Source organism: Carcharhinus amblyrhynchos, chromosome 21 (genome assembly GCF_965287045.1).
Source record: "Carcharhinus amblyrhynchos chromosome 21, sCarAmb.v2.hapA, whole genome shotgun sequence".
NCBI lineage: Eukaryota > Metazoa > Chordata > Chondrichthyes > Carcharhiniformes > Carcharhinidae > Carcharhinus > Carcharhinus amblyrhynchos.
The window spans coordinates 49,091,089-49,116,646 of record NC_137344.1 but is presented as its reverse complement, the minus strand read 5'-3'; the positions used below and the strand labels follow the sequence as shown (position 1 = coordinate 49,116,646).

The 25,558-nt window shown below is 43.7% G+C and overlaps 1 protein-coding gene across 2 annotated transcripts in view; it reads left to right on the top strand.

The window, feature by feature from the left end:
* Positions 1–5,771: 5,771 nt before the first annotated feature.
* pik3cg (phosphatidylinositol-4,5-bisphosphate 3-kinase, catalytic subunit gamma) overlaps positions 5,772–25,558 on the top strand; it is a 44,060-nt gene continuing 24,273 nt past the window's right edge. Inside the window, exons 1-4 of one of the 2 annotated variants that reach the window (XM_080209123.1) lie at positions 5,772–5,894; positions 13,577–15,604; positions 23,071–23,136; positions 23,255–23,480. In XM_080209123.1, coding sequence (XP_080065249.1) covers positions 13,589–15,604; positions 23,071–23,136; positions 23,255–23,480 — 2,308 coding nt within the window. In that variant the 5' untranslated portion in view covers positions 5,772–5,894; positions 13,577–13,588. Of the gene's footprint in view, positions 5,895–9,090; positions 9,232–13,576; positions 15,605–23,070; positions 23,137–23,254; positions 23,481–25,558 lie in introns of those variants that run through there. The other variant, XM_080209122.1, reaches the window with a different exon arrangement.

The window sequence follows — 25,558 nt, the reverse complement described above, 5'->3', positions numbered from 1 at the left end:
GGGTGGGGGTGAAACAGCTAGAGGTCATGGGTCCACGTTGGTATGAAAGATACAGGGAGGAAGGAATTGGGAAAGACATTAACAAACAGGACCTCAAAGGTGGTAATCTCCAGATTACTCACACACTAGTGAGCATTGGAACAGACGAATGCACAGCTGAAGAGATGGTACGGAAGGGAGGTTTTAGATTCACGGGGCATCAGGACTGATTCGGGGAGGTGGGACAGTTTTTATATCAACAGGGCCAGCACTGGAATGAAAATAATGGAGGGACCAGGACTTCTGAGGTGCATTCAGGGGAACCTTTTTGGCCAGTCCAACAAGAGAGGGTGTGATTCTAGTCTTTGTTTGAGGAAATGAAGCTGAGTGGATGGAAGGGGAAGCAGTGGGCGATAGTGATCATAGTTCGGTTTCAACGTAATCATGGTAAAGGACAAAAATAGAACTAGAGTTAAAGTTCTAACTTGCAGTAAGGCCAGTTTTACTGAGGTGATATAGCACAAGTTGCCTGGAAGCAGCTACTTTTTGAAAATAAAATCGGTATCCGAGCAGTGGGAGGCTTCAGAATAAACATACCACAAAGAAATAGGGATGAGATGGTCAAATCCGGGGCCCTCTAAATATTGAGGAACATATGGGGTAACATATAAGTGGAATGGTGATACAGTGGTTAGTCCTACTGCCACATAACCAGGGACCTGGGGTGGATTCCTGGTTTGGGTCACTGTGTGTGGAGTTTGCACGTTCTCCATGTGTCTGCTTGGGTTTCCTCTGGGTGCTCCAGTTTCCTCCCAGCTCAAAGATGTGAGCGTTAGGTGGATTGGCCATGAATTGGTAATGAATTGATTAGAGATAGTCAGCATGGTTTTGTAGCGGGAAGGTCGTGCCTTACTAACCTTATTGAGTTCTTTGAGAAGGTGACCAAAGAGGTGGATAGGGGTAAGGCAGTAGATGTGGTATATATGGATTTTAGTAAGGCGTTTGATAAGGTTCAGCATGGTATGCTTCTGCAGAAAATGCAGATGTATGGGATTGGTGGTAATTTAGGTACTTGGATCAGGAATTGGTTAGCAGATAGGAGACAGAGGGTGGTGGTTGATGGTAATTATTCATCATGGAGTTCGGTTACGAGTGGTGTGCCTCAGGGATCTGTTTTGGGGCCACTGCTGTTCGTAATCTTTATTAATGATCTGGATGAGGGTATAGTTGGGTGGATTAGTAAGTTTGCTGATGACACCAAAGTCGGAGGTGTGGTAGATTGTGAGGAAGGGTGTCGAAGTTTGCAGGGTGACTTGGACAGGTTGCAGAGCTGGGCCGCGAGGTGGCGGATGGAGTTTAATGCGGAGAAGTGTGAGGTAATCCATTTCGGTAGGAATAACAGATGTGTTGAGTATAGGGCTATCGGGAGGACTTTGAATAGAGTGGAGGAGCAGAGGGATCTAGGTGTATGTGTACATAGATCCCTGAAAGTTGGGAATCAAGTAGATAAGGTTGTTAAGAAGGCATACGGTGTCTTGGCGTTTATTGGTAGGGGGATTGAATTTAGGAGTCGCAGCGTCATGTTGCAACTGTACACAACTCTGGTGCGGCCGCACTTGGAGTACTGTGTGCAGTTCTGGTCCCCACATTACAGGAAGGATGTGGAGGCTTTGGAGAGGGTGCAGAGGAGGTTTACCAGGATGTTGCCTGGTATGCAGGGGAGGTCCTATGAGGAGAGACTGAGGGATTTGGGGTTGTTTTCACTGGAAAGAAGGCGGCTAAGAGGGGATCTTATAGAAACATATAAGATGATTAGAGGTTTAGATAGGGTGGATGGTGATAGCCTGTTTCCTCGGATGGAGAAATCTAGCACGAGGGGGCATGGCTTTAAATTAAGGGGGGGTAGTTATAGGACGGATGTCAGGGGCAGGTTCTTTACCCAGAGGGTGGTGAGGGACTGGAATGCCCTGCCTGCTGCAGTTGTAAATGCGCCTAGTTTGGGGGCGTTTAAGAGATTGGTGGATAGGTTTATGAACGAAAAAGGAGTGGTTTAGATTAGTGGGTCAATGTTTTTTTTTAAAAATAAGACTGGTCGGCGCAACATTGTGGGCCGAAGGGCCTGTTCCGCGCTGTAATGTTCTATGTTCTATGTTAAATTACTCCTTAGTGTCGGGGGATTAGAAGGGTAAAAATGTGGGGGCGACAGGGATAGGACCTGGGTGGGATTGTTGTTAATGCAAGTTTGATGGGCTGAATGGCCTTCTGGACTGTAGAATCGCTACAGTGTGGAAGGAGGCCATTTGGCCCATCAAGTTTGCACCAACCATAATCCAACCCAGATCCTATCCCTGTTACCCCATTTACCCTAATTGTCCCCTTGACACTAAGGGGCAATTTAGCACGGCCAATCAATCTAACCAACACATCTTTGGACTGTGGGAGGAAACCGGAGAACCCGGAGGAAACCCATGCAGACACGGGGAGAATGTGCAAATTCCACACATACAGTGACCCAAGCTGGGACCCAGTTCCCTGGTGCTGTGAGGTAGCAGTGCTACGCACTGTGCCGCCCTCGGGATTCTATAAGACAGAAGAAAGAACTTGTGTCGGACAGCCAGAACTCAATACAATAGAAAACCAAGAAGAGTATAAAAAGTGCAGGAATGAAATCAAAAAGAAATTGTGAAAACAAAGAGGGAGCATAAGAGATTGTTAGCAAGTAAAATCAAAGGGAACCCAAAGATCACTGTATTAAGAGGAAATGGATAACAAAGCTCAGGACTCGGACCAAAAAGATAAAGTATGCATAGAGATGGAAGATGTTGGTGCTCAGTGGCACTCACCTCCTAACTCACCTTTGTCACTGCTGTGCCTGAACCAGACTTGTACAGAGCAGCTGTAATTCTCACCGGTGTGACGTTTGACTGATGAGACGTGAGGCAGAGGAAACGATTACGCCCACACTTGCTAATGATATTGAAATCCATTCAAACGCATGCTAATGTGCGTCTCACCCATTTTGGGCGTGAAGCTGTTCAGAAAAAGTGGCTGGTAAGATCGGAAATTCCACCCAATATCTTTCCTTAAATAAGGGCACCAAAGCTGCTTGCAGTGCTTCAGATGTGGTCTCATCAGTCTTTGTACAGTTGCAGCAACACATCCTGCTCTTAAACGCCAATCCCCTTGAAATAATGGCCAATGTTCCATTAGCCTTCCTGATTATCTGCTGTACCTGTGCACTAGCATTCTGTTTATTGTGCACAAGTAGCCCAAGTGTTGCAGTTCTCTGCAGTTTTTCTCCTTTTAAATAATACTCAGTTCTTTTGTTCTCTCTTCTAAAATGAACAACTTCACATTTTCCCACATTATGTTCCATTTGCCAACTTTTTGTCCACTTAACCTATCAATATCTCTTTGTGAACTGTATCCCTCTCACAATTTGACTTTCCATCTATTTTTGTGATGTCTGCAAATTTGGCTGCAGTGCATTCGCTTTGGTCCTCCAAGTCATTAATATATATTATAAACAGTTGTGGCCCCAGCACTAATCCCTGTGAAACCCCACTGGTTACAGATCACCAACCTGAAAAAGAACCCTTTACTCCCATTTGCTGTTTCTTGTCCATTATCCAAATCTCTATCCATGCCAATATACTACCTCCGACACCATTAACTCTTACAAAGAACAACACAGCACGGGAAACAGGCCCTTCGGCCCAATGAGCCTGCGCCACCATTTCAACATTGAGTCCCCTCTCCACCCATGACCCTTGTCTATCTTATCTTATGACTTAATCTTTTGTGAGGTACCTTGTCAAACACCTTCTGAAAATCTAAATACAACACATCTACTGGTTTCCTCCTATCATCTCTGATCGAGAATTCCTCTCAAGTTAGTCAGACACAATTTCCTTTCCATGAAGCCATGTTGACTCTGCTTGATTAGATTATGATTTTCCAAATGTGCCATTATTACTTCCTTAATTATTGATTCCACCATTTTTCCAACAATTGATGTTAGGCTAATTCGTCTATGGTTACCTGCTTTTTGCCTTCCTCCCTTATTGAAAAGGGGTATCACATTGGCAGTTTTCCAATCCCTCGGTACTATTTCATGCCTCCACTATCTCTGGAGCTACTTTTAGGATCTGAGGATCCACCAGGGCCAGAGGACTGGGGCCTTTAGCCCCAGTAGTGTGTTTAATATTACTCCTCTAGTGATGGTGATGGTACTTAATTCCTCCTCGTATTCCTTAGTATTAATGGAATGTTTGAAGTGTCTTCCATCATAAAGACTGATGCAAAATATCTGTTTAACTCCTCTGCCATTTTCTTGTTCCCCATAACTGTCTCCCCAGATTTTTTCTCTAAAGGGCCTAAGTTCACTTTGATCTCTCTCTTCCTTTTCATATATTTACTCTTATGGTCAGTTTTTATATTCCTCGCTAGTTCGTCCTTGTAGTTTATTTTCTCTCTTTTATTATCTTTTTATCTTCCTTTGCTGGATTTTGAATTTATTCCAGCCTTCGGGGTTGTCACTGATTTTTGCCTCCTTTTTCTTTCAACTAAACATTTTCCTTAACTTCCTTGGTTAGCCATGGTTGGTTTATCCTTCACTTAGAATCTTTCCTGCTTACTGAGATTTTTTGCTGAAAGCCATGAATTACCTCCTTAAATATCTGCCACTGTTTGCTTACGGTCTCTTCTGCTAACCTATCTACCCAGTTCACTTGAACTAACTCTATCCGTATTTCGTTGTCATTCCCTTTATTTAAGTTAAGCACAGTTGTTTCTTACCCGAGCTTCTCACTCACAAACTGAAGACTAAATTCTATCATGTTATGATCACTACTTCCTAGGGAATATGAGGTCATTCATTAAAGCTGCCTCATTACCAGATCCAGGATAGCCTGTTCCCTGGTTGGCTCCATGACACATTGCTCTAGGAACCAACCCTAATGCACTCTCTCAATTTGTTGTCATAGCTACCCTTCCCAATTTGATTAACCAATCAACATGAAGATTAAAGTCACCCATAATACTAAGAACAACACAGCATGGGAAACAGGCCCTTCGGCCCAACAAGCCCGTGCCACCATTTTAACATTGTGAGTGCCCTCTTCTACCTATGACCATTGTCTACGCCTATTGGACTCCACAAATTCTTTATTTTCAAAAATACTCTATTCTTTTTACATGCTTCTATTATTTGCTCATTTATACTCTTTCCTACAGTGTATCATGTGACTATCAGCAAACCTCAAGGAGTTTGATACTATCAAGACAAAACCCCCCCATCCCGCAGTGGACACATTCATTCCCTCCACCATGCATGCACAGTGGCAGCAGTGCGTACCATCTATAAGATGCACTGTGGCAGCTGCCAAGGTTCTTTTGGCAGGATAGTCCTCTGCCAACTGGAGGAACAAGGGTACCATGTCTGGGAACACCACCACCTGCAAGATCCCCTCCAGTCCTGGAATTTCCTTCTCAACATTACATGGACTGCGGTGGGTTCAAGAAGATGGCTTCCCACCACCAGTTTCAGGGCAATTACAGATGGGTAACAAATGCTGGCCTTGCTACTGATGCTCGTATCCCTAGACTGATTCAATGCGGCGTGATAGAAAACAAATGAGGTGCACCTTGGTCTTTATTGAACAGTTCCATTTACGAAGTGCTGATGTTTCTGAATGAGTAAACGTCTTGAGATTGACTGTGGTTTGCTCTCATTTCCTGAACCCTCTTACAGCACTTCCTCTACACTTGTGCTTGTACGTGGTGACCTCCGAGACAACACAAAAATTACCAACACTGCTAAACCACGCACCAAGGATCGGAGCACCATGCCTAGGCTGACTACAGCTGAGCTACAGCAAAGGGAGCCTGTCTGATTGCAGACTCATGACACGCAGGTAAGCTGAATTTATTCTGGTTGTGGCTCATTTCCTTCAATGTTGAGCGGAAAAGAAGCTTCAAAATGGGGAAGTTGAGGAGTGGCTTTGCTGTGTTTTTGTTGGCCAGATCCTGTTGGGGATTTGTGAAGCGATTTGCTGCTGTAAGCTAGGTACACGGAGAGGCGTAAGTATTTTCATCCCATGAGGTAGAAGGGAGTGGGTCAGGGTGTATGAGACTAACCCAGTATAATTATTAATTATAATTTATTAATTATTTTCAGTTCCCTGGTGCTTAACAGGGCCAGAGAAGGGGAAAGGAACTTGCCCCAAGGCCTCATTGCTGATCTGGAACCAGTCAGTACTACAGAAGGCAACTCAGGGTGTCTCTTCCCCACCACCTTGATCTCCTTGTTAACAAGTTAATGAGGGATCAAAATCCTGGAATTCCGTGTCTTATGCCACCGGGAGATCATCATCACCAGCATGGATTGCAGTTCAGGGGATGGGGATCACTTTTCCAGACAACTCTGGATGGTCTTGTCACATCCTGAAAACATATAGTTTTAAAATTTAAAGTTAAACTTTATTTATTACTGTCGCAAGTATGCTTACATTAACACTGCGATGAAGTTACTGTGAAAATCCCCTAGTTGCCACACTCCGGTGCCAGTTTGGATACACTGTGACAGAATTTAGCATGGCCAATGCACCTAACCAGCCATTAAGTAACCATTAAGGTTACTTAATGGTTTGTAAAGTAGTTTGGGAGGTACTGAGTTTGTGAAAGGTGCTTTGTAAATTAAAGTTCTGTTTTTTACCCCTGTTGGCATGGTATTCAATACCTGAGCTAACACACACTGGTGGAACAAGGAAGGTCGGCCTTACGTTGGAGCCTGGCAGTCTTACAACTCCAAATAAATCTTAAAGACAAATAAAAACAGTAAGTGCTGGGAAAACTCAGCAGGTCATTCAGTATCTGTAGAGAGAGAGTGAAGCAAAAGTTAGTGTTTCAAGTACAATATGACTTCTTTGGAACTAAAAACCGAATAAATGGTTCAGGTGAATAAATAGTGACTGTCCTGCCGTAGCTCTGTATGGTTTTATGTTTAAACAGTGCCCATTGGACATTCTAAAACTCTTGTCAATTTGTGCCTAAATTTTCTGAATGATATTAGGGAGTGGGTGCACACTAGCAAGGAAATGGAAACTCTGCTTATTTGCATTTCTATTTGTTTTGGCAGTGGAATGGAGATTTTGCACAGAACCATAGAAAATTACAGCACAGAAACAGGCCTTTTGGCCATTCTTGGCTGTGCCGAACCATTTTCCTGTCAAGTCCCACTGACCTGTACTTGGACCATATCCCTCCACACCCCTCTCATCCATGAACCTGTCCAAGTTTTTCTTAAATGTTAAAAGTGAGCCCGCATTTACCACTTTATCCGGCAGCTCATTCCACACTCCCACCACTCTGTGTGAAGAGGCCCCCCCTAATATTCCCTTTAAACTTTTCCCTTTCACCCTTAACCCATGTCCTCTAATTTTTTCTCCCCTAGCCTCAGTGGAAAAAGCCTGCTTGTATTCACTCTATCTATACCCATCATAATCTTATACACCTCTATCAAATCTCCCCTCATTCTTCTACGCTCCAGGGAATAAAGTCCTAACCTATTCAACCTTTTTCTGTAACTCAGTTTCTCAAGTCCCGGCAACATCCTTGTAAACCTTCTCTGCACTCTTTCAACCTTATTAATATCCTTCCTGTAACTAGGTGACCAAAACTGCACACAATACTCTAAATTCAGCCTCACCAATGTCTTATACAACTTCACCATAACATTCCAACTCTTTTACTCAATACTTTGATTTATAAAGGCCAATGTTCCAATAGTATTCTTTATGACCCTATCTGCCTGTGACACCACTTTTAGGGAATTATGTATCTGTATTCCCAGGTCCCTCTGTTCTACTGCACTCTTCAGTGTCCTACCATTTACCTTGTATGTTCTACCTTGGTTTGTCCTTCCAAAGTGCAATACCTCACACTTGTCTGCATTAAACTCCATCTGCCATTTTTCAGCCCATTTTTCTAGCTGGTACAAATCCCTCTGCAAGCTTTGAAAACCTTCCTCACTGTCCACTACACCTCCAATCTTTGTATCATCAGCAAATTTGCTGATCCAATTTACCACATTATCATCCAGATCATTGATATAGATGACAAACAACAATGGACCCAGCACTGATCCCTGTGACACAACACTAGTCACAGGCCTCCACTCAGAGAAACAATCCTCCACTACCACTCACTGGCTTCTTCCATTGAGCCAATGTCTAATCCAATTTACTACCTCTCCATGTATACCTAGCGACTGAACCTTCCTAACTAGCCTCCCACACGGGACCTTGTCAAAGGCCTTACTGAAGTCCATGTAGACAACATCCACTGCCTTCCCTTCATCCACTTTCTTGGTAACCTCCTTGAAAAACTCTAATTGGTTAAACATGACATACCAAGCACAAAGCCATTTTGACTCTCCCTAATAAATCCCTGTCCATCCAAATATTTGTAGATCCTATCTCTTAATACTCCCTCCAATAATTCACCTACTATTGACGTCAAACTTATTGGCCTATAATTTCCCAGATTACTTTTTGAGCCTTTTTTTAAACAACGGAACAACATGAGCTATCCTCCAGTCATCTGGCACCTACCCGTGGATACTGACATTTTAAATATATCTGCCAGGCCCCCTGCAATTTCAACACTAGTCTCCTTCAAGGTCCGAGGGAAAACCCTGTCCGGTCCTGGGGATTTATCCACTCTGATTTGCCTCAAGACAGCAAGCACCTCCTCCCTTTTAATCTGTATAGGTTCCATGACTTCCCTACTTGTTGCCTTGTAGTCAGACTAAGGCAAAAGTTGGTGAAAATTAGTTGAAAATTGTCCTTATGTGGAGGTTTTTAAACAAACACAATATTCCTATACCTCATAAGGAGCAGACACAGGCTGGGAGGGAGGAGGAAAAGGGACACTGAAAAAATTTTCATACCTTATCAAGATGAAAATGAAAGGAAATAATGGCTTAGTTATCTCTTTCTACCAGTGACTGTGCTAGGCAGTATGATGGATTTACACATCATGCAAATTAAAGCTTTATTATTCTCCAGCTCTTGAAACCAAACCTCCCCAACAGTCAGAGGGAAGGAAGCACTTGTTGATATTCATTGAACTCTTTTGAATCCTTACATCATCTGGATTTTATTGCATTTATTTTCCTGACACTTTACCATTGATGGTGATTCACAAGACAGGAGTCAAAGATGCACAGCAGAGCTGGTTCTGAAATTTCAGGTAAGAATCACTGGCAGAACTTATTAGATGAGAGATGGTCAAGAGAAGGAACCAAGCAGGGATGTTGGGTGTTGGAAGGAGTGGATAATACAGCTGTGAATTATTTGACTGGTGTTGTGTTTGAAAGATTGAAGCAAATGTGGATAAAATGAGCCAGCTTCCTCATGTAGCATAGTGAAGTTACAGATTCCACTCTGATAGATCTAATGGAAGGTGTTGACCTGAAACATTAACACGGTTTCACTCTCCGCAGACACTGTCTGACCTGTTGAGTATTTCTGTCAATCCTCTGTTTCTCATCACAGGTCAGGCATGTCAATCGAATCTTTGTGTTAAGAAGAATTCACCAATCTGGCTAAAACTGGGGTTGAAGGTATTACAAGAAACATAAACTGATGATCGAATTCTCTGGGGCATGCAGGGATTGGGGCTATTTAATCGTGTGGATAACAATTGAAAGAAAGACTTCATTTAAAAAGCACCTTTCACATTCTCACTATCCCCCGAGTTAATATCCCAGACTGATCTTTCCAACTGACAAATAGCTGTCGGTGACAGACCGTTTATCCCGGGTGAAAGGTTACTAATTGGGTTTATTAAAAACTGAGGTGAACAGAAATAAAACAAACATGGGGCGGATTTTCTATGCAACTCGCCACATGTTTCTCATTGGCCAGTGACTGGATCTCCTGGTTGCCACTGTCAACGGGGTTTTCTGATTAATGTACCCGTCACTGCTGGAAAACCCGTGACAGTGCTGCTGGGAAACCCGCGGCGGGGCTGGGAAACCCGCGGCGGGGCTGGGAAACCCGCGGCAAGGTGCGCCATCAGCAGAACCAGAAGATCCCACCGGCATGAATGGTCGGAAGGTTCTGGTCATCATATTTTGACTGGTTTCACTAACTTGGGTACCCCATACATGGAGAAGGGATACAGTCTGAGCCACTGATGTAACGTAAGAGGAAACACAGAAGCCAATTCAAGTGAAGCAATATCTCACAAATATTGGCCATTCCTTTGAAGTAGTGTTTCAGAGACAAAGCTGCTGGATGACCTGGATTGGGTCCTGAATATTGAAGGGTTCAGGATATTTAGATGGGGCAGGAAGCAAGAAAAAACTGCCTGTGGGTGTGGGGGAGGTGGATCTATTAATAAATGATTTTATCAACATATTGGAGAAGGGTGATCTGAGTTCAAGAAACCAGAATGTAGAAGCTGTGTGGGTAGAGATGAGAAATGATAAAGGCAAGAAGTCACTTGTGGGTGTGCTGTACAGACCCTCTCACTGTAACCAGATGGTAGGACAGAGTATAAGGGAGCAAATAGTTGGAGCTTATCAGAAAGGTCCAGTGATGATAATCGGCAGGGGGGAAGGGGGGGCGGTGTTAATCTACATATAGAGTGGAAAAATCAGATGGGCAAAGTTAGTGAAGTTCACAGCATGTTTTCAGGGTAGTTTCTTAGAACAACAGGTCAAGAGAGATGTATCAGGACACACATTCCAACAAGAAGGAAGAATTCCAAAGAGAACCATCGGTGGTTAGCTAAAAAGACTAAAGGTAGCATCAAACATAAAGAAAAAGCACATGCAGGTTAGAAAATGGGACAGGATATAATGAACAGCAAAGAATGACAAAAAAATTAATAAGGAAGGAAAAATTAGACTATGAGAAAAATATGACTGGAGTTATAGATAGAGTTTCAGGAGATACTCAACTAAGAGTTAGTAACGTGAGCGTTGATGCTAAAGAAAGTGAGTCTCGGGAATTAAAAGTGAAAAATGAGGCTGCAGATGTTACAAAGATAGATAGGAAAGTAAGTTGTGAAGAGGATGTAAGGAGGTTATAAGGGGATGTAGATAGGTTAAGTGAGTGGGTAAAGACCTGGCATAATATAACATCCCGGGATATCATTGTTTTGGACAGGGCAGAAGGGGAAAGAAAAGGGGTGGGGGGTTGCACTGCTGCTTAAGGAGCACATCACAGCTGTATTGAGGGAGGGCACATTGGAGGGATCTTGTAGTGAGGCATTATGAATGGAGTCAAGGTATAGGAACAATGTTTGGAATTTCTACAGATCTTCCAACAGCCTGCAGGAGACAGAGGAGCAGATTTGTAGTCAGATACTGAAAAGGTCTGAAAAAAAGCAGAGTAGTTGTGATGGGTGACTCTAACTTTCCCCCTATTGACTGAGCCTCCCTTACAGCCAGGGGGGTTGGATCGAGAGCAACTTGTTAGATGTGTCCAGGATTGATACAGTATGTTGACAATCCAACCAGGAAGGGTGGGGGGGCATACTCGACTTGGCACTGGGGAATGAGCCGGGCCAGATGATCGAAGTTTCAGTGGGGAAGCATTTTGGACTTAGCGACCATAATTCCATAAGATTTCGGGTAGTCGTGGATAAGGACAAGAGTGGCCCTCCGGTGAGGGTGCTTAATTGTGCGAGAGCCAATGACATCCAAATTAGACAGGAACTGGAGAATGTGGATTGAGAGTGGCTATTTGAGGGCAAATCCACATCTAACATGTGGGAGGCTGTTAAAGGCCAGTCAATTGAGATGAGGGCAGGCACGTCCCCGCAAAAATGAAGGAGCGAAATGGCAGGATTCAGAAACCATGGATGACAAGGGAAATTGTAACCTTAGTTAAAAGGAAGAAGGAGACATTCGATAGGATGAGGCATCTAAAAGCTGACAAAGCTCCTGAGGAGTGTAATGAAAGTAGAAAGGAGCTTCAACGCGGAATTAGAAGGGCTGAAAGGGCCATGAAATGCAGGGATCAGTGCTAAGACTCTGTTGTTTGTAGTTTATATAAATGATCTGGAAGAAAATGTGGATGGTCTGATTAGTAAGTTTACAGATGATATGAAGATTGGTGGAGTTGCTGATAGTGTTGGGGATTGTCAGAGGATACAACAGGACATCGATAGATTGGAGACTTGGGCACAGAAATGACAGATGGAGTTTAATCTGGACAAATGTGAGGTGATGCATTTTGGAGAATCAAATTTAGGTGTGAATTATACTGTAAAATGGCAGAACCCTGAGGAACATTAACATACAGAGGGATCTGGGTGTGCAGGTCCACAGTTCCCTAAAAGTGGCAATACATGTGGCCAGGGTGACTGAGAAGGCATATGGAATGCTTGTCTTCATTGGCTGGGACATCATGTTGCAGCTATATAAAATTTTGGTTAGGCCGCATTTGGAGGATTGTGTGCAATTCTGGTCACCACACTACCTGAAGGACATGGAAGTTTTGGAGAGAGTGCAAAGAAAGTTCACCAGGATGTTGCCTGGTCTCGAAGGTGTTGGCTATGAGGAGAGTTTGAATAAACTAGGATAGTTTTCACTGGAAAGATGGAGGCTGAGGGGAGACCTGACACAGGTCTACAAAATTATAAGAGGCAGAGACAGGGTGGATAGTCAGAGGCTTTTTCCCAGGCTGGAAGTGTTCATTACAAGAGGGCACAGGTTCAAGGTAGGAGGAGGAAAGTTTAAGGGAGATGTGCGGGGGAAGTTTTTCATGCAGAGAGTGTTGGGTGTCTGGAATGTGCTGCCAGAGGAGATGATGGAAGCAGGCACATTAGCAATATTTAAGAGGCATCTGGATGGGTACATGAATAGGGAGGGAATAGAGGGATATGGATCGAGTAAGAGCAGAAGTTTTTTTCAGGTTAGTTAGGGCATCATGTTCAGCACAGGTCCAAGGGCCAAAGGGCCTGCTCTGTGTTGTACTTTTCTTTATTCAAATGGAGTACAACGTGGGCAATGTGAAATTGTCCACTTCAGCAGGAAGAATAGATTGCACAGCTCTGAAACGAAGAAGCATCTGGGTGTCCTAGTGCATGAATTATAAAAGGTTAACACACAGGTATAGCAAGTAATTAGGAAAGCTAATGGAACATTATTGTTTTTTGTGAGGGGAATTGATTACAAAATTAGGGAGAAGATTCTGAGGGACAGAGAGACAAAATGGTTGACAGCATCTTTTCCAGGATGGTGACTTTTGAGCTTTTGTGGTAGTTCCGGTTGGAGGAGGCAGTTTGTCTCCATTTTTCCTGCTTTCAGGGGTCTGAACAATGAGACTCCACAGATGGAGTGAAGAATTAATTTGTTCTTGTATCTCCTGGAGATACAAGAACAAATTAATTCTTAGAACAAAGGGTTAACCCTGTGGTCATGTGACTTGTAACAGCCATTTTTATTTGGTTCAGCAGAAAATTCATAAAAAAGTAGCAATAAGAAGTTATTTTTTTCTTTTTCATGTCCCAGGGATCCAAAGGGATCCAGCACTGTATCACATGAATACATTTTTTTCTCTGTGCTATGTTTCCTCAATAGGTTACCCCTGGCATGGAACAGCCAAAGAATGACAATGATGAGTTTCCTATTGTCATGAGAGAGGACAACAGACGGCGAAGACGGAAGATGCGAGCCAACACAAGCAGAAACATGCAGTACTATTCTCTGGAGCAGCTGGCCATTGAGTTTGTCTTACCCACACGCAACAAGCTCAATAATGTACATGAGAAGGCCTCCCTGGAGGTGGCTGGGAATTACACAGTGGAGCAACTAAAAGCGAAGGTTTGGGTGAAAGCTGGTGGGATCAGTGCTTACCCGGATTTCTATCAGAAGCTTAGCCCGGACCAGTTCAAGTTAATGTACCAGAAGAAGGGGCAATGGTATGAGATTTATGACAAACACCAAGTGATCCAAACACTGGACTGCATCAACTACTGGAAGGCACTACAGAAAAGCAACGGCAAGATTCACCTGGTCCAGAAAACAAAAACCTCCAGGGAATCCTTGCAGTTGCAAAATGACCTGAACTACCTAATTGGCTACGATGTCACTGATGTGAGCAATGTCCATGATGACGAGCTAGAATTTACCCGACGGAAACTGATCACCCCTCAGCTGAATGAAGTGTCCACCAGGGATGCAAAACTCTACTCAATGGACCCATGGATCATCTCAAAGCCCTTGCCTGGATATCTGCTGAGTAAGATCTACAATAATAACATTTTCATAATTATTCACAGGGGAACCACAAGCCTGACTATAAAAGTTTCCATTGATGAGACACCACAAAGTATTCTGAAGAACTTCTTCAAAAAGATGGCCAACAAAAAGGGGCTACTAGAAATTGGTGAGAACCATAATGAGGAGGACTTTGTTCTCAGGGTCTGTGGCAGGGAGGATTACATAGTTGGTAACAACCCAATCAAGGATTTCCACTGGGTAAGAAGCTGCCTGAAGAATGGTGAGGAAATTCATTTTGTCCTGGATCTACCCCCAGACCCAACACTGGATGAAGTTCAGAAGGAAGAGTGGCCTCTTGTGGATGACTGTACAGGGGTCACAGGATCACACGAGCAATTAACCCTGGAAGGAAGAGATCATGACAAAGTGTTTACCATATCCCTCTGGGATTGCGACAGGAAATTTAGAGTCAAGATTATAGGGATTGATATTCCTGTGCTCCCGAGAAACACAGAACTTACTGTCTTTGTAGAGGCGAGTATACTACATGGGCAGCAAGTGCTTGCACAACAAAGGACTTCTACAAAAGCCTTTACTGAAGAAGTCCTTTGGAATGTTTGGCTTGAATTTGATATTAAAGTCAAGGATCTGTCCAGAGGGGCAAGACTGAATCTTCAGGTTTATTGTGGTAAAGCACCAGCACAAAGTGCAAAGGCTGCGTTCCAGTCACAGGATGAAAACACGTGGGATACCAAGAGTAAGAACCACATGCTGTACTATGTCAACCTGTTGGTGATTGATCATCGATCTCTTCTCCGACAAGGAGAGTACGTGCTTCACATGTGGAAGATTCCTGATAAGGGTGAAGAACAGGGCACTATTGAAGCTGACAAGCTCACATCAGCGACCAATCCCGACAAGCAGACCTCCATGGCCATTTGCATCCTGCTGGACAGATACAATTACCCAATTGCCCTTCCACGAAGCTGTCAAACCCATGACCCTGAGATTGAGAGGTCGGGACACGAGATGCACAGTCAGCTACGCAAACAGTTTGAAGAGATTATCAGCACTGACCCCCTGAACCCACTGACCATAGAGGACAAAGAATTATTGTGGCATTTCAAACACGAATGCCTGAGGCAGCCCAAGGCCTACCCCAAATTTCTTAGCTCAGTGAAATGGGGGCAACAGGAGGTGGTGCTGAAAACCCACCAGCTTTTACACAGACAGGACGTTTGGGAGAGCAGTGTCTTGGATGTGGGACTTGCGATGCAGCTTCTGGATTGCCGATTTTCAGATGAGCAGGTGCGGGCACTGGCCATTCGAAAGCTGGAGACCCTTGACAATAGTGAGGTGCTACGATATCTCTTACAGCTGGTCCAGGTAAACTAACCTTCCAGTTACACAGGGGGCGTGGGATTGAAGCAATAAGTCTATAGGTTTCTTTATTCTTCCATCAGATGTGGGCTTCACTGGCTGGGCCAGAATTTACATAGAAACATAGAAAATAGGAGCAGGAAGACACCATACAGCCCTTCGAGCCTGCCCCACCATTCATTATGATCATGGCCAATCATCCATCTCAATATCTGATCCTGCCTTTCCCCCATATCCTTTGATCCCTTTTGCCCCAAGTGCTATATCTAACTGCTTCTTAAAAACATATAATTTTTTGGCCTCAACTACTTTCTGTGCTAGCAAATCCACAGGCTCATTACTCTCCTCATCTCTGTCCTAAACAGTCTGCTCTGCATGCTTAGGTTGTGACCCTTGGTTCTGGACAGCCCCACCATCAGGAACATCCTTCCTACATCTACCTTGTCTAGTCCTGTTAGAATTGTATTTGTTTCTATCAGACTCCTTCTTCTGAACTCCAGCGAATATGATCCTAACTGACTTAATCTCTCCTCATTTGTCAGTCGTACCATCCCAGGAATCAGCCTGGTAAATCTTCTCTGCATTCCCTCTATAGCAAAATATCCTTCCTCAGATAAGGAGACCAGAACTGCACACAATATTCTAGGTGTGTCCTGACCAAGGCCTTGTAAAATTACAGCAAGACATCTCTGCTTCTGTACTCGAATCCTCTCGCTATTTATTGTCCATCCCTCTAATTGCCTTGAGGGACATTTAAGAATCAACCATATTGTTGAGGATTTGGAGTCACATGTAGGCCAGACCAGGTAAAGAAGACAGATTTCCTTCCCTGAAGGACATTAGTGAATCAAATGGGTTTTTACAACAATCGACAATGGTCAACATCAGACTTTTAATTCCAGATTTTTAGTCAATACAAATTTCAACATCTGCCGAGTTGGGATTCAAATCAGGTCCCCAGAGCATTGTCCTGGGTCACTGGATTACTACTCCAGTGACAATACCACTATGCCACTGTCTTTCTGATAAAAATAATTTGTGTATCACTAAACCATTGAAACCAGAAGGCCCCAAGTCTTATAACCAGTCAGAGCTAAGTCAGCAGTTATCAGCGGACACTGTTGTATTTTATGTATAGGTAGAAGAAAAGTGCCCAGTGCCCTGGAGGGAAATGTGTGGAGATCTTGGATGAGTTTGGAACTGGGTTCATCCTGGTACCCAATATAATTGTCTCTCTCCACTAGCTATCATACATGTTGAAATTGCTAAATAATTTGGTCCTTAAAAACCAGACTCTGGCAAATGGCAGCACACAGAGGGGTGAGCAGAATCAATTTGGAGTCAGATAAAATACACTGAAAATGGTTCTCAAGCATTCCAATTCTACTTATTACACAAGGAATGATCTTCCCTTGTTTATTCCCTCATGTTGCAGACAAAGTGGGATTCAAGTTAAATGAGAAGCCTTCAGCCAATTGTTAAGCAGCAACTATCAGTAATAAAACAGGAGCAAAGGAAGATTAGATTGAACATACAGAACCAGCTCATTATTACATCCTTCGATACATCCCACGCTCTCACTCGAACTCTCGTTGCAATAGCTCACAGTCACTGCAACAAACTGATGTATCTTACAGCCTCACCATAGCAAGATACTCACCTTTGCTAGAACACTCTGATATCACTCTCGCTCTAATTATAATGCTCTGATAAACCTCATATACTCACTATAACACTCTGATAAACATCACACTCTCACTGTGGCTCTCTGATAAACCTCACACACTGATTGTAACACTCTGATAAACCTCACGCTCTCACTGTAACACTCTCTGATAAACCTCACACTCTCCCTGTAACACTGTCTGATAAACGTCACACTCTCACTGTAACACTCTCTGATAAACGTCACACTCTCACTGTAACACTGTCTGATAAACATCACACTCTCACTGTAATACTCTGATAAACCTCACACTCTCACTATAACACTCTGATAAACCTCACACTCTCACTATAACACTCTGATAAACCTCACACTCTCACTATAACACTCTGATAAACCTCACACTCTCACTATAACACTCTGATAAACCTCACACTCTCACTATAACACTCTGATAAACCTCACATTCTCACTGTAACACTCTGATAAATCTCACACTCTCACTGTAACACTCTCTGATAAATCTCACACTCTCACTATAAACTCTGATAAATCTCACACTCTCACTATAACACTCTGATAAACTTCATACTCTCACTATAACACTCTGATAAACTGCACACTCTCACTATAAGAACATCACACTCTAGCCCCTTCGAGCCTGCCCCGCCATTCAATAAGATCGTGGCTGATCTGAAGTGGATCAGTTCCATTTCCCTGCTTTCTCCCCATAACCCTTAATTCCCCTGTCTGTTAGAAACCTATCTACCCGTGACTTAAATGTATTTAGCGAGGTAGCCTCCACTACTTCAACAGGCAGAGAATTCCAGAGATTCACCACTCTTTGAGTGACGAAGTTCCTCCTCAACTCTGTTCTAAACTGCCTCCCCCCGCCTTATCTTGAGGCTGTGTCCTCTAGTCCTGCTATCCTTTCTAAGCGGGAAGAATCTCTCTACCTCTACCCTATCTATCCCCTTCATTATCCTACACGTCTCTATAAGATGTCCCCTCATCCTTCTAAACTCCGATGAGTACAGACCCAGTCTATTTAGTCTCCCTTCATAGGCCAACTCCCTCATCTCTGGTATCAGCCTAGTGAACCTCCTCTGCACTCCCTCCAAGGCCAATATATCCTTCCACAAGTGCGGCAACCAAAATTGCACACAGTACTCCAGCTGCAGCCTCACCAGTACCCTGTACAGTTGCAGCAAGAGCTCCCTACTTTTATATTCTATCCCCCTCGCTATAAAGGCCAGCATTCCATTCACCTTCTTGATCACCTACTGCACCTGGAGACTGGGTTTTTGCGACTCGTGCACAAGGACCTCCAGGTCCCTCTGCACCTTAGCATGCTGCAGTTTTTTGCCTTTTAAATAATATTCCCTCCTACTATTATTTCTGCCAAAGTGGATAACCTCACACTTGCTAACATTATACTCCATCTGCCAGGTCCCCGCCCACTCACTCAGCCTATCCAGATCTCTCTGCAGACTTTCCACACCCTCCACGGAATTTGCTTTTCCACTCATCTTCGTGTCATCAGCAAATTTCGTCACCCTACACTCAGCCCCCTCCTCCAGATCATCTATATAAATGGTAAATAGTTGAGGCCCCAGCACCGATCCCTGCGGCACTCCACTAGTCACCAACCACCAACCAGAATAGCACCCATTGATACCAACTCTCTGCTTCCTATTAGACAGCCAATCCTCTATCCACGCTAACACCTTACAGTGCACCCTAACCTTCTGTAGCACCTTATCAAACGCCTTTTAGAAATCTAAAAACACCACATCCACTGGTTCCCCTCTGTCTACCGCACCAGTCACATCCTCATAGAAATCCAATAAATTCGTCAAACACGACTTCCCCTTAACGAATCCGTGCTGCATCTTCTCGTTCAAACCATTATTTTCTAGGTGCCTCGCTATTTCTTCTTTGATGATGGATTCTAGCATTTTTCCAACTACAGACGTTAAACTAACCGGCCTATAATTCCCTGCCTTTTGTCTGCTACCTTTTTTAAACAACGGCGTAACATTAGCCATTTTCCAATCTTCCGGCACTTCCCCGGAGTCCAGTGAACACTCTGATAAAACTCACACTCTCACTATAACACTCTGATGAACCTTACACTCTCAGTGTAACACTCTGATAAACCTCACACTCTCACTATAACACTCTGATAAACCTCACACTCTCACTATAATACTTTCTGATACATCTCACGCTCTCACTGTAACACTCTGATAAACCTCACATTCTCACTGTAACACTCTGATAAACCTCATACTCTTTCTATAACACTCTCTGATAAACCTCACACTCTCACTGAAATACGCTGATAAACCTCAGACACTCACTGTAACACTCTGATAAACCACACACTCTCATTATAACACTCACAGATAAACCTCACACTCTCACTGTAACTCTCTGATAAACCTCACACACTCACTGTGACACTCTGATAAACCTCACACTCTCGCTATAACACTCTGATAAACATCACACTCTCACTATAACACTCTGATAAACCTCACACTCTCACTGTAACACTCTTTGACACACTCCACTATTCACACTTTCATCATAATTTGGTTAGAGATAGCATATTCATAAAAAAGGACAAGTTACACCAAGAGTGAAAGTTTAAAATTGGGCGTTGCTAATTTTACTAAGCTGAAGTGTAATTTAGGTAAAGGTAGACTATGTTCAGCTACTTGGGGATATCAAAACAGTGGGATAAGATTCATCAGATAGAGAGGGTTCAGAACAAATATGCCTCTGGAAAGAAAACTGATGGGACTCCCAAACCTAGGATGCCACCATTCACCCCTAAATCCACATCCCACATCCTGATTCCAAGAAGCATGCAGAAAAGGAGAAGATAAAAAGAGGGAAGCTTGTATTAGGTGTTGAGAGCTCTATCATACAAAAAGTCTAGGCGGCACAGTTGTTAGCACTGCTGCCTCACAAGGCCAGAGCCCCAGATTTGATTCCTGGCTTCGTGGTCACTGCCTGTGTGGATCCTGCATGTTTTCCTCGTGTCTGCCTGTGTTTCATCCAGGTGCTCCTGTTTCCTCCCACAGTCTGAAAGATGTGCTGGTTAGGTGCATGCTAAATTCTCCCTCAGTAAACCCAAACAGTGCCAGAGTGTGGCAACTAGGAGTTTTTCACAGTAACCTCACTGTAGCATTAGTGTAAGCCTACTTGTGACACTAATAAATAAACTTTAATCTTTAAACTGGAGGAATATTGAAAATGCGGGAATGAAATTCAACAGGCAGTTAGTGAAGTAGCAAGAGGACTAGCGCACAAGGTATTAGTAAGTAGAATTGCTGAAAACCCAGTGTGTCTTAAAGTTAAATAATGAGAAACAGGAAACTAAACAAAGAGTAAGGCAGAATTTGCATATGGAGGTGGAAGGTGGAGGCAATGGGTCTTAATAAATATTTTAAGTCCATCTTTGTGAAAGAGGGGTTTAATGTTAACATTTTTGTAAATGTTGGATAGTATTGACATAGTGAAAGAGGAAGTATTAAGGGGTTTAGCATCTTTGAAAGTGGGGATATTGCTGCGGTGCCTGGGTGAAATGCATACCATTGTTAACAGAAGCAAGGGAGAAAATAGCAGAAGTTCCAACCATCATTTCTCAGTTCTCTCTGGCTTAAGGCTGCATGTTGGCAAATTGCTAATGTACCATTGTTTAACAAAGGAGCGCTCATTAATACAGAGCAGCCAGTCTAACCTAGACAGTGGGCAATTTAGTGGAAAAAAATTCTCTGAGACAGCATACGTCAGTCATTTAGAAAGGCACTGATTAATCCAAAATTGTCAGCATCGATTGTTAAGGGAAGGCAGTGTCAGTTTCTGACTACCTTGATTGAGGTCTTGTGATGCAGTGGGTAATGCTCCTACTACTGAACCAGAAGCTTCAAGTTGAGTCCAAGGCCATGACTTGCTGACCTCGGAAGGAGTGACCAACACATTTCAATAGGCAAATAGCTCAGAAATCCTTTCCCCACTAATCCCCAAAGGGTAAAGTGAACAGTATGGGTGTGAAGATATGCTAACAACAACAGCTAACTTGATTTGCTTTGGGGGGGGTAGTCTGTTTAACATAATGCAGTGACAGCGGTAAGATTCACTGCAGGAACTCAAGAAGCCCCCTTTGACAACACCTTCCAAACCTGTGACCTCTACCACCAAGGGCAAGAGCAGCAGATGGAAACACCACAACTTACAAGTTTGCCTCCAGGCCACTCACCATCCTGACTTGGAAATATCTCACTGCTGCTTTACTGTTGATGGATCAAAATCCCAGAACTCCTTCCTTCACAGTACTGTGGGTGGACCAATATCAGATGGACTGCAATGGTTCAAAAAAGCAGCTCGTCGCCACTTTCAGGCAATTAGGGATGGGCAATAAATGCTGGTGATGCTCCTGTCCTATGAAAGAATTTTTGAAAAATGCACCCTTCACTGTAATACCCCACGTCCCTGGCTTTTGTAAGTATTTCCCCAAAGCTGCTGAATCCACAATTAAGCTGCAGTTGTTACATTCCTTACCGGGTCAAAAGGGAACTCAGTGATTCTTCCTTGTAGATGCTAAGGACCACTTGGCAGTGCTATGGATATTGGGGCTGGTCTTTAGGTGGTGACAGGAAGAAGTCTCACAATACCAGGTTAAAGTCCAACAGGTTTATTTGGTAGTAAAAGCCACTAGCTTTTGGGGTTTGCCCCTTCGTCAGGTGAATGGGAGTTCTGATCACAAACAGTGCATATAAAGGCACACACTCAATTTATAGAATACTGATTAGAATGCAAGTCTTTACAGTTAGTCAAGTCTTAAAGGTGCAGACAAGGTGATGGACAGCCTGGGGGCTGGTCTGTAACTGTCTGAGTGGGAAATGGAAATGGAAACTCAGCATTGAGTGTTTCTGGGGCTTTTCTTTAGCTGTATTACAATATTATGTCATTGCTACCCCTATACTCGACAGAATGTTTTTCTGCCTGATATCCTATTTTCCACCCTGTGTAAACTTGGGCTCATTTAAAGCTCTGTTGCCTGTGTCCTGCCCTATTAACCCATATTGTCAGCTAGATAATCAGCACTCGATTTTACAATTCTCATTTCACATTCCTCCAAGGTCTTACCCCTCACCCTCTTTCAGCCCAAAATGCCCCAGGGTCCCTATGCTTCTCCAATTCTGACCTCTAATGCATCAACAAGTTCCTTCTACCCCACCATTCGTGGCTGTGTCTTCAGTTTCCGCATCCAAACCTCTGGAATTCCATCCAAGACCTATTTCTCTACTTCTCTTCCCTCCTTTACAATGCTCCTTAAAATCTGTCTCCTTGGCCAGGCTTGTTGCCACCTGTCCTAATGACTCTTTTGTAGCTCAGTATCAAATTTTGTTCAACAGCTGGAAGAAAAAAGGTGCATTTGTTCTTCTAGGTGTTGGACAAAATGCAGATGCATGAGAACACCAACAGCTGCAGGTTACTCATGAAAGTCCCTCCTTCTCAATCTTGCCCCTTGCCTGATCCGCAGGTTAAATCACCATCTGTCAACTCTGCCCCTCAAAGGGGAGATTGGTCATCTAGGACTACACTGACTTTACCTTTTTACACCACATGGATTGCAATGATTCGAGACAATCCCTTTCCAAGTGCAGGGGAATGTTGGCCTAGCCAATGACACCCACATCATTAACAATTAAAATAGTGCTAGATGTTATTGCTTTGTGTCCCTACTTGGAACCTGTGCATTTATTGATATATTAAATTAAACTGATTTCAGGCGGTCAAGTTTGAGCCCTACCATGACAGTGCCCTAGCGCGATTTCTTCTCAAACGAGCATTAAGGGTGAGTACAAATTCTCCCTTTGTTGATTGGAGGAATGTTTTTGATATTCTCCCCTCTCAAAACGTTATCGGGTGAAGAATTTCTCTCTCCTGACTTTTTACTTTTGCCCTCTTACTAGAGTAAACGAATTGGACATTTTCTGTTCTGGTTTCTGAGGAGTGAGGTGGCTGAGTCGATGCACTACCGCCAGCGCTATGCTGTCATTCTGGAGGCTTACCTCCGAGGCTGTGGGACAGCCATGCTGATGGATTTCATGAAACAGGTCAAGGTGATGGAAGCTCTTCACAAAGTCACACTGGAGATAAAGAATGTCACAGCTGAGAAGTATGACATTTCTGCTCAAGGTACGTACATACATTTTTTGGCTACAACTAAGTCCCAGCCAGAATGGAGATGATTGGATGACTCCCTCCCCCCAGTAAATATCACCTGGAGACCGGCATGTTGAAAGTGATTGGTTGTATATACAGAATTGTATTGAATTAAAAATTAAAAATTCCTCCACTGACTGCATTTTGGTGGAGAAATATTCCTGCATTTATCCGGAAACACTGGGTGCAATTCTCCCAAAATCTTTCTAAGTGTGGTCTCTGGCGGGAAACACTGTGCTATTCCTGTTGGGTGGGTCAGTACGATCCTGATCGTAATCCACCCACGCTAGATGGTTTTTTTCAGGTTGACGTGATTTGTACAGCTAAAGAGGTCTGCGGGACCTAAAGACGCTCCTCAGAGATTGGGACCCCTTTTTAAAGATGCCCTGATCTCTAAAAAGCTCAAAGTAAAGTGATAACCCCACCCCCTCTCCTCTCCCCCTCCCCCACCCCCTTAAAAATAAACTACTGCAGATGCTGGAATCTGAAACCAAAAGAGAAAATGCTGGAAAATCTCAGCAGGTCTGGCAGCATCTGTAAGGAGAGAAAAGAGCTATTTGGAGTGCAGATGACCCTTTGTCAAAGCTAAAAGGCAGAGAAAGTGGGAGGTATTTATATTGCAGGGTGAAGGAATGAAAGATGAGTCATAGCCACAGAAACCAGGGGAAAGGCTGCTAATGGCAGTCCACAGAGAGAATACAGGGTGTGAATGGCAAAACGGCAGAGAAGCTGAAATCAGAGGGTAAACTGTGACAGATGAAGATGTGGGGGGAGGGGGAAATAGGAGGGAAAGAGGTAAAATTGAGAAAAAGGAGGAAAAGGTACACAAAGGGGGGAAAAAGTAAGGAAGGGGCGTATATAATAGAGGGAAAGAGTGGGGGGGGGGGGGCAAAGAAAAATTAAAAAAGACAATAAAGAAATAAAATGTAGAGAATAGTTAAAAAATGAAATAAAATGAAAACAAAGGGATCAAGGTGGGGAAGCACTAAATATCTGAAGTTGTTGAATTTGATGTTGAGACGGGAAGGCTGCAATGTGCCCAGCCGGAAGATGAGAGGCTGTTCCCCCAGTTTGCGTTGAGCTTCACTGGAACATTGCAGCAGGGCCAAGGACAGATATGTGGGCATGGGATCGTGTGTTAAAATAGCAAGCAACCAGAAGGTCAGGGTCCTGATTGCCCACAGAGCGAAAGTGCTCAGCAAAGTGATCACCCAGTCTATGTTTAGTCTCTCCGATATACCGGAGAGCACATTGGGAGCAATGAATGCAATCGACCAAATTGAAAGAGGTGCAAGTGAAACGCTGCTTCACCTGGAATGAGTGTTTTGCACCTTGGATGGTGAGCATAGAGGAGGGAAAGGGACAGGTGTTACACCTTCTGTGACTGCATGGGAAGGTGCCATGAGTGATGGGAGTGGTGTTGGGTATAATGGAGGAGCGGACTAGGTTATCCCGAAGGGAATGGTCTCTGCGGAATGCTGACAAAGGGAGTGAAGGGAGGATGTGTTTGGAGTTGGCAGAAATGGCAGAGGATTATGCTTTGTATGCGGAGGACTGATGGGGTGAAATGTGAGAACAAGGGGGACTCTATCCTTGTTCTGGGAGGGAGGGAAGGAAGTGAGGATCGTGGCACAGGAAATGGACCTCATGCTGTTGAGAGTCTTGTTGACAACTGTAGATGGAAATCCACGGTTGAGGGAAAAAGAGCACATATCAGAAGCACCACTTTGGAAAGTGGCATCATAGGAACAAATGCGACGGAGCTGAGAGGAAGGGATGGCGTCCTTACAGGGTGTAGGGTGTGAAGAGCTGTAGTCCTGTTAGCTGTGGGAGTCAGTGGACTTGTAGTAGATATTGGTAAATAGTCTATTGCTGGAAATGGAGAAAGAAAGATCAAGGAAGAGAAGGGAATGGTCTGAGATGGACCAGGAGAAGGCAATGGAGGGGTGGAAACTGGAAGTGAAGTTGATGAATTTTTCAAGGTCTGGATGAGAGCATGAAACAGCTCTAAAATAGTCACTGATGTCCCAGTAAAGGAGTTGTGGGAGGGA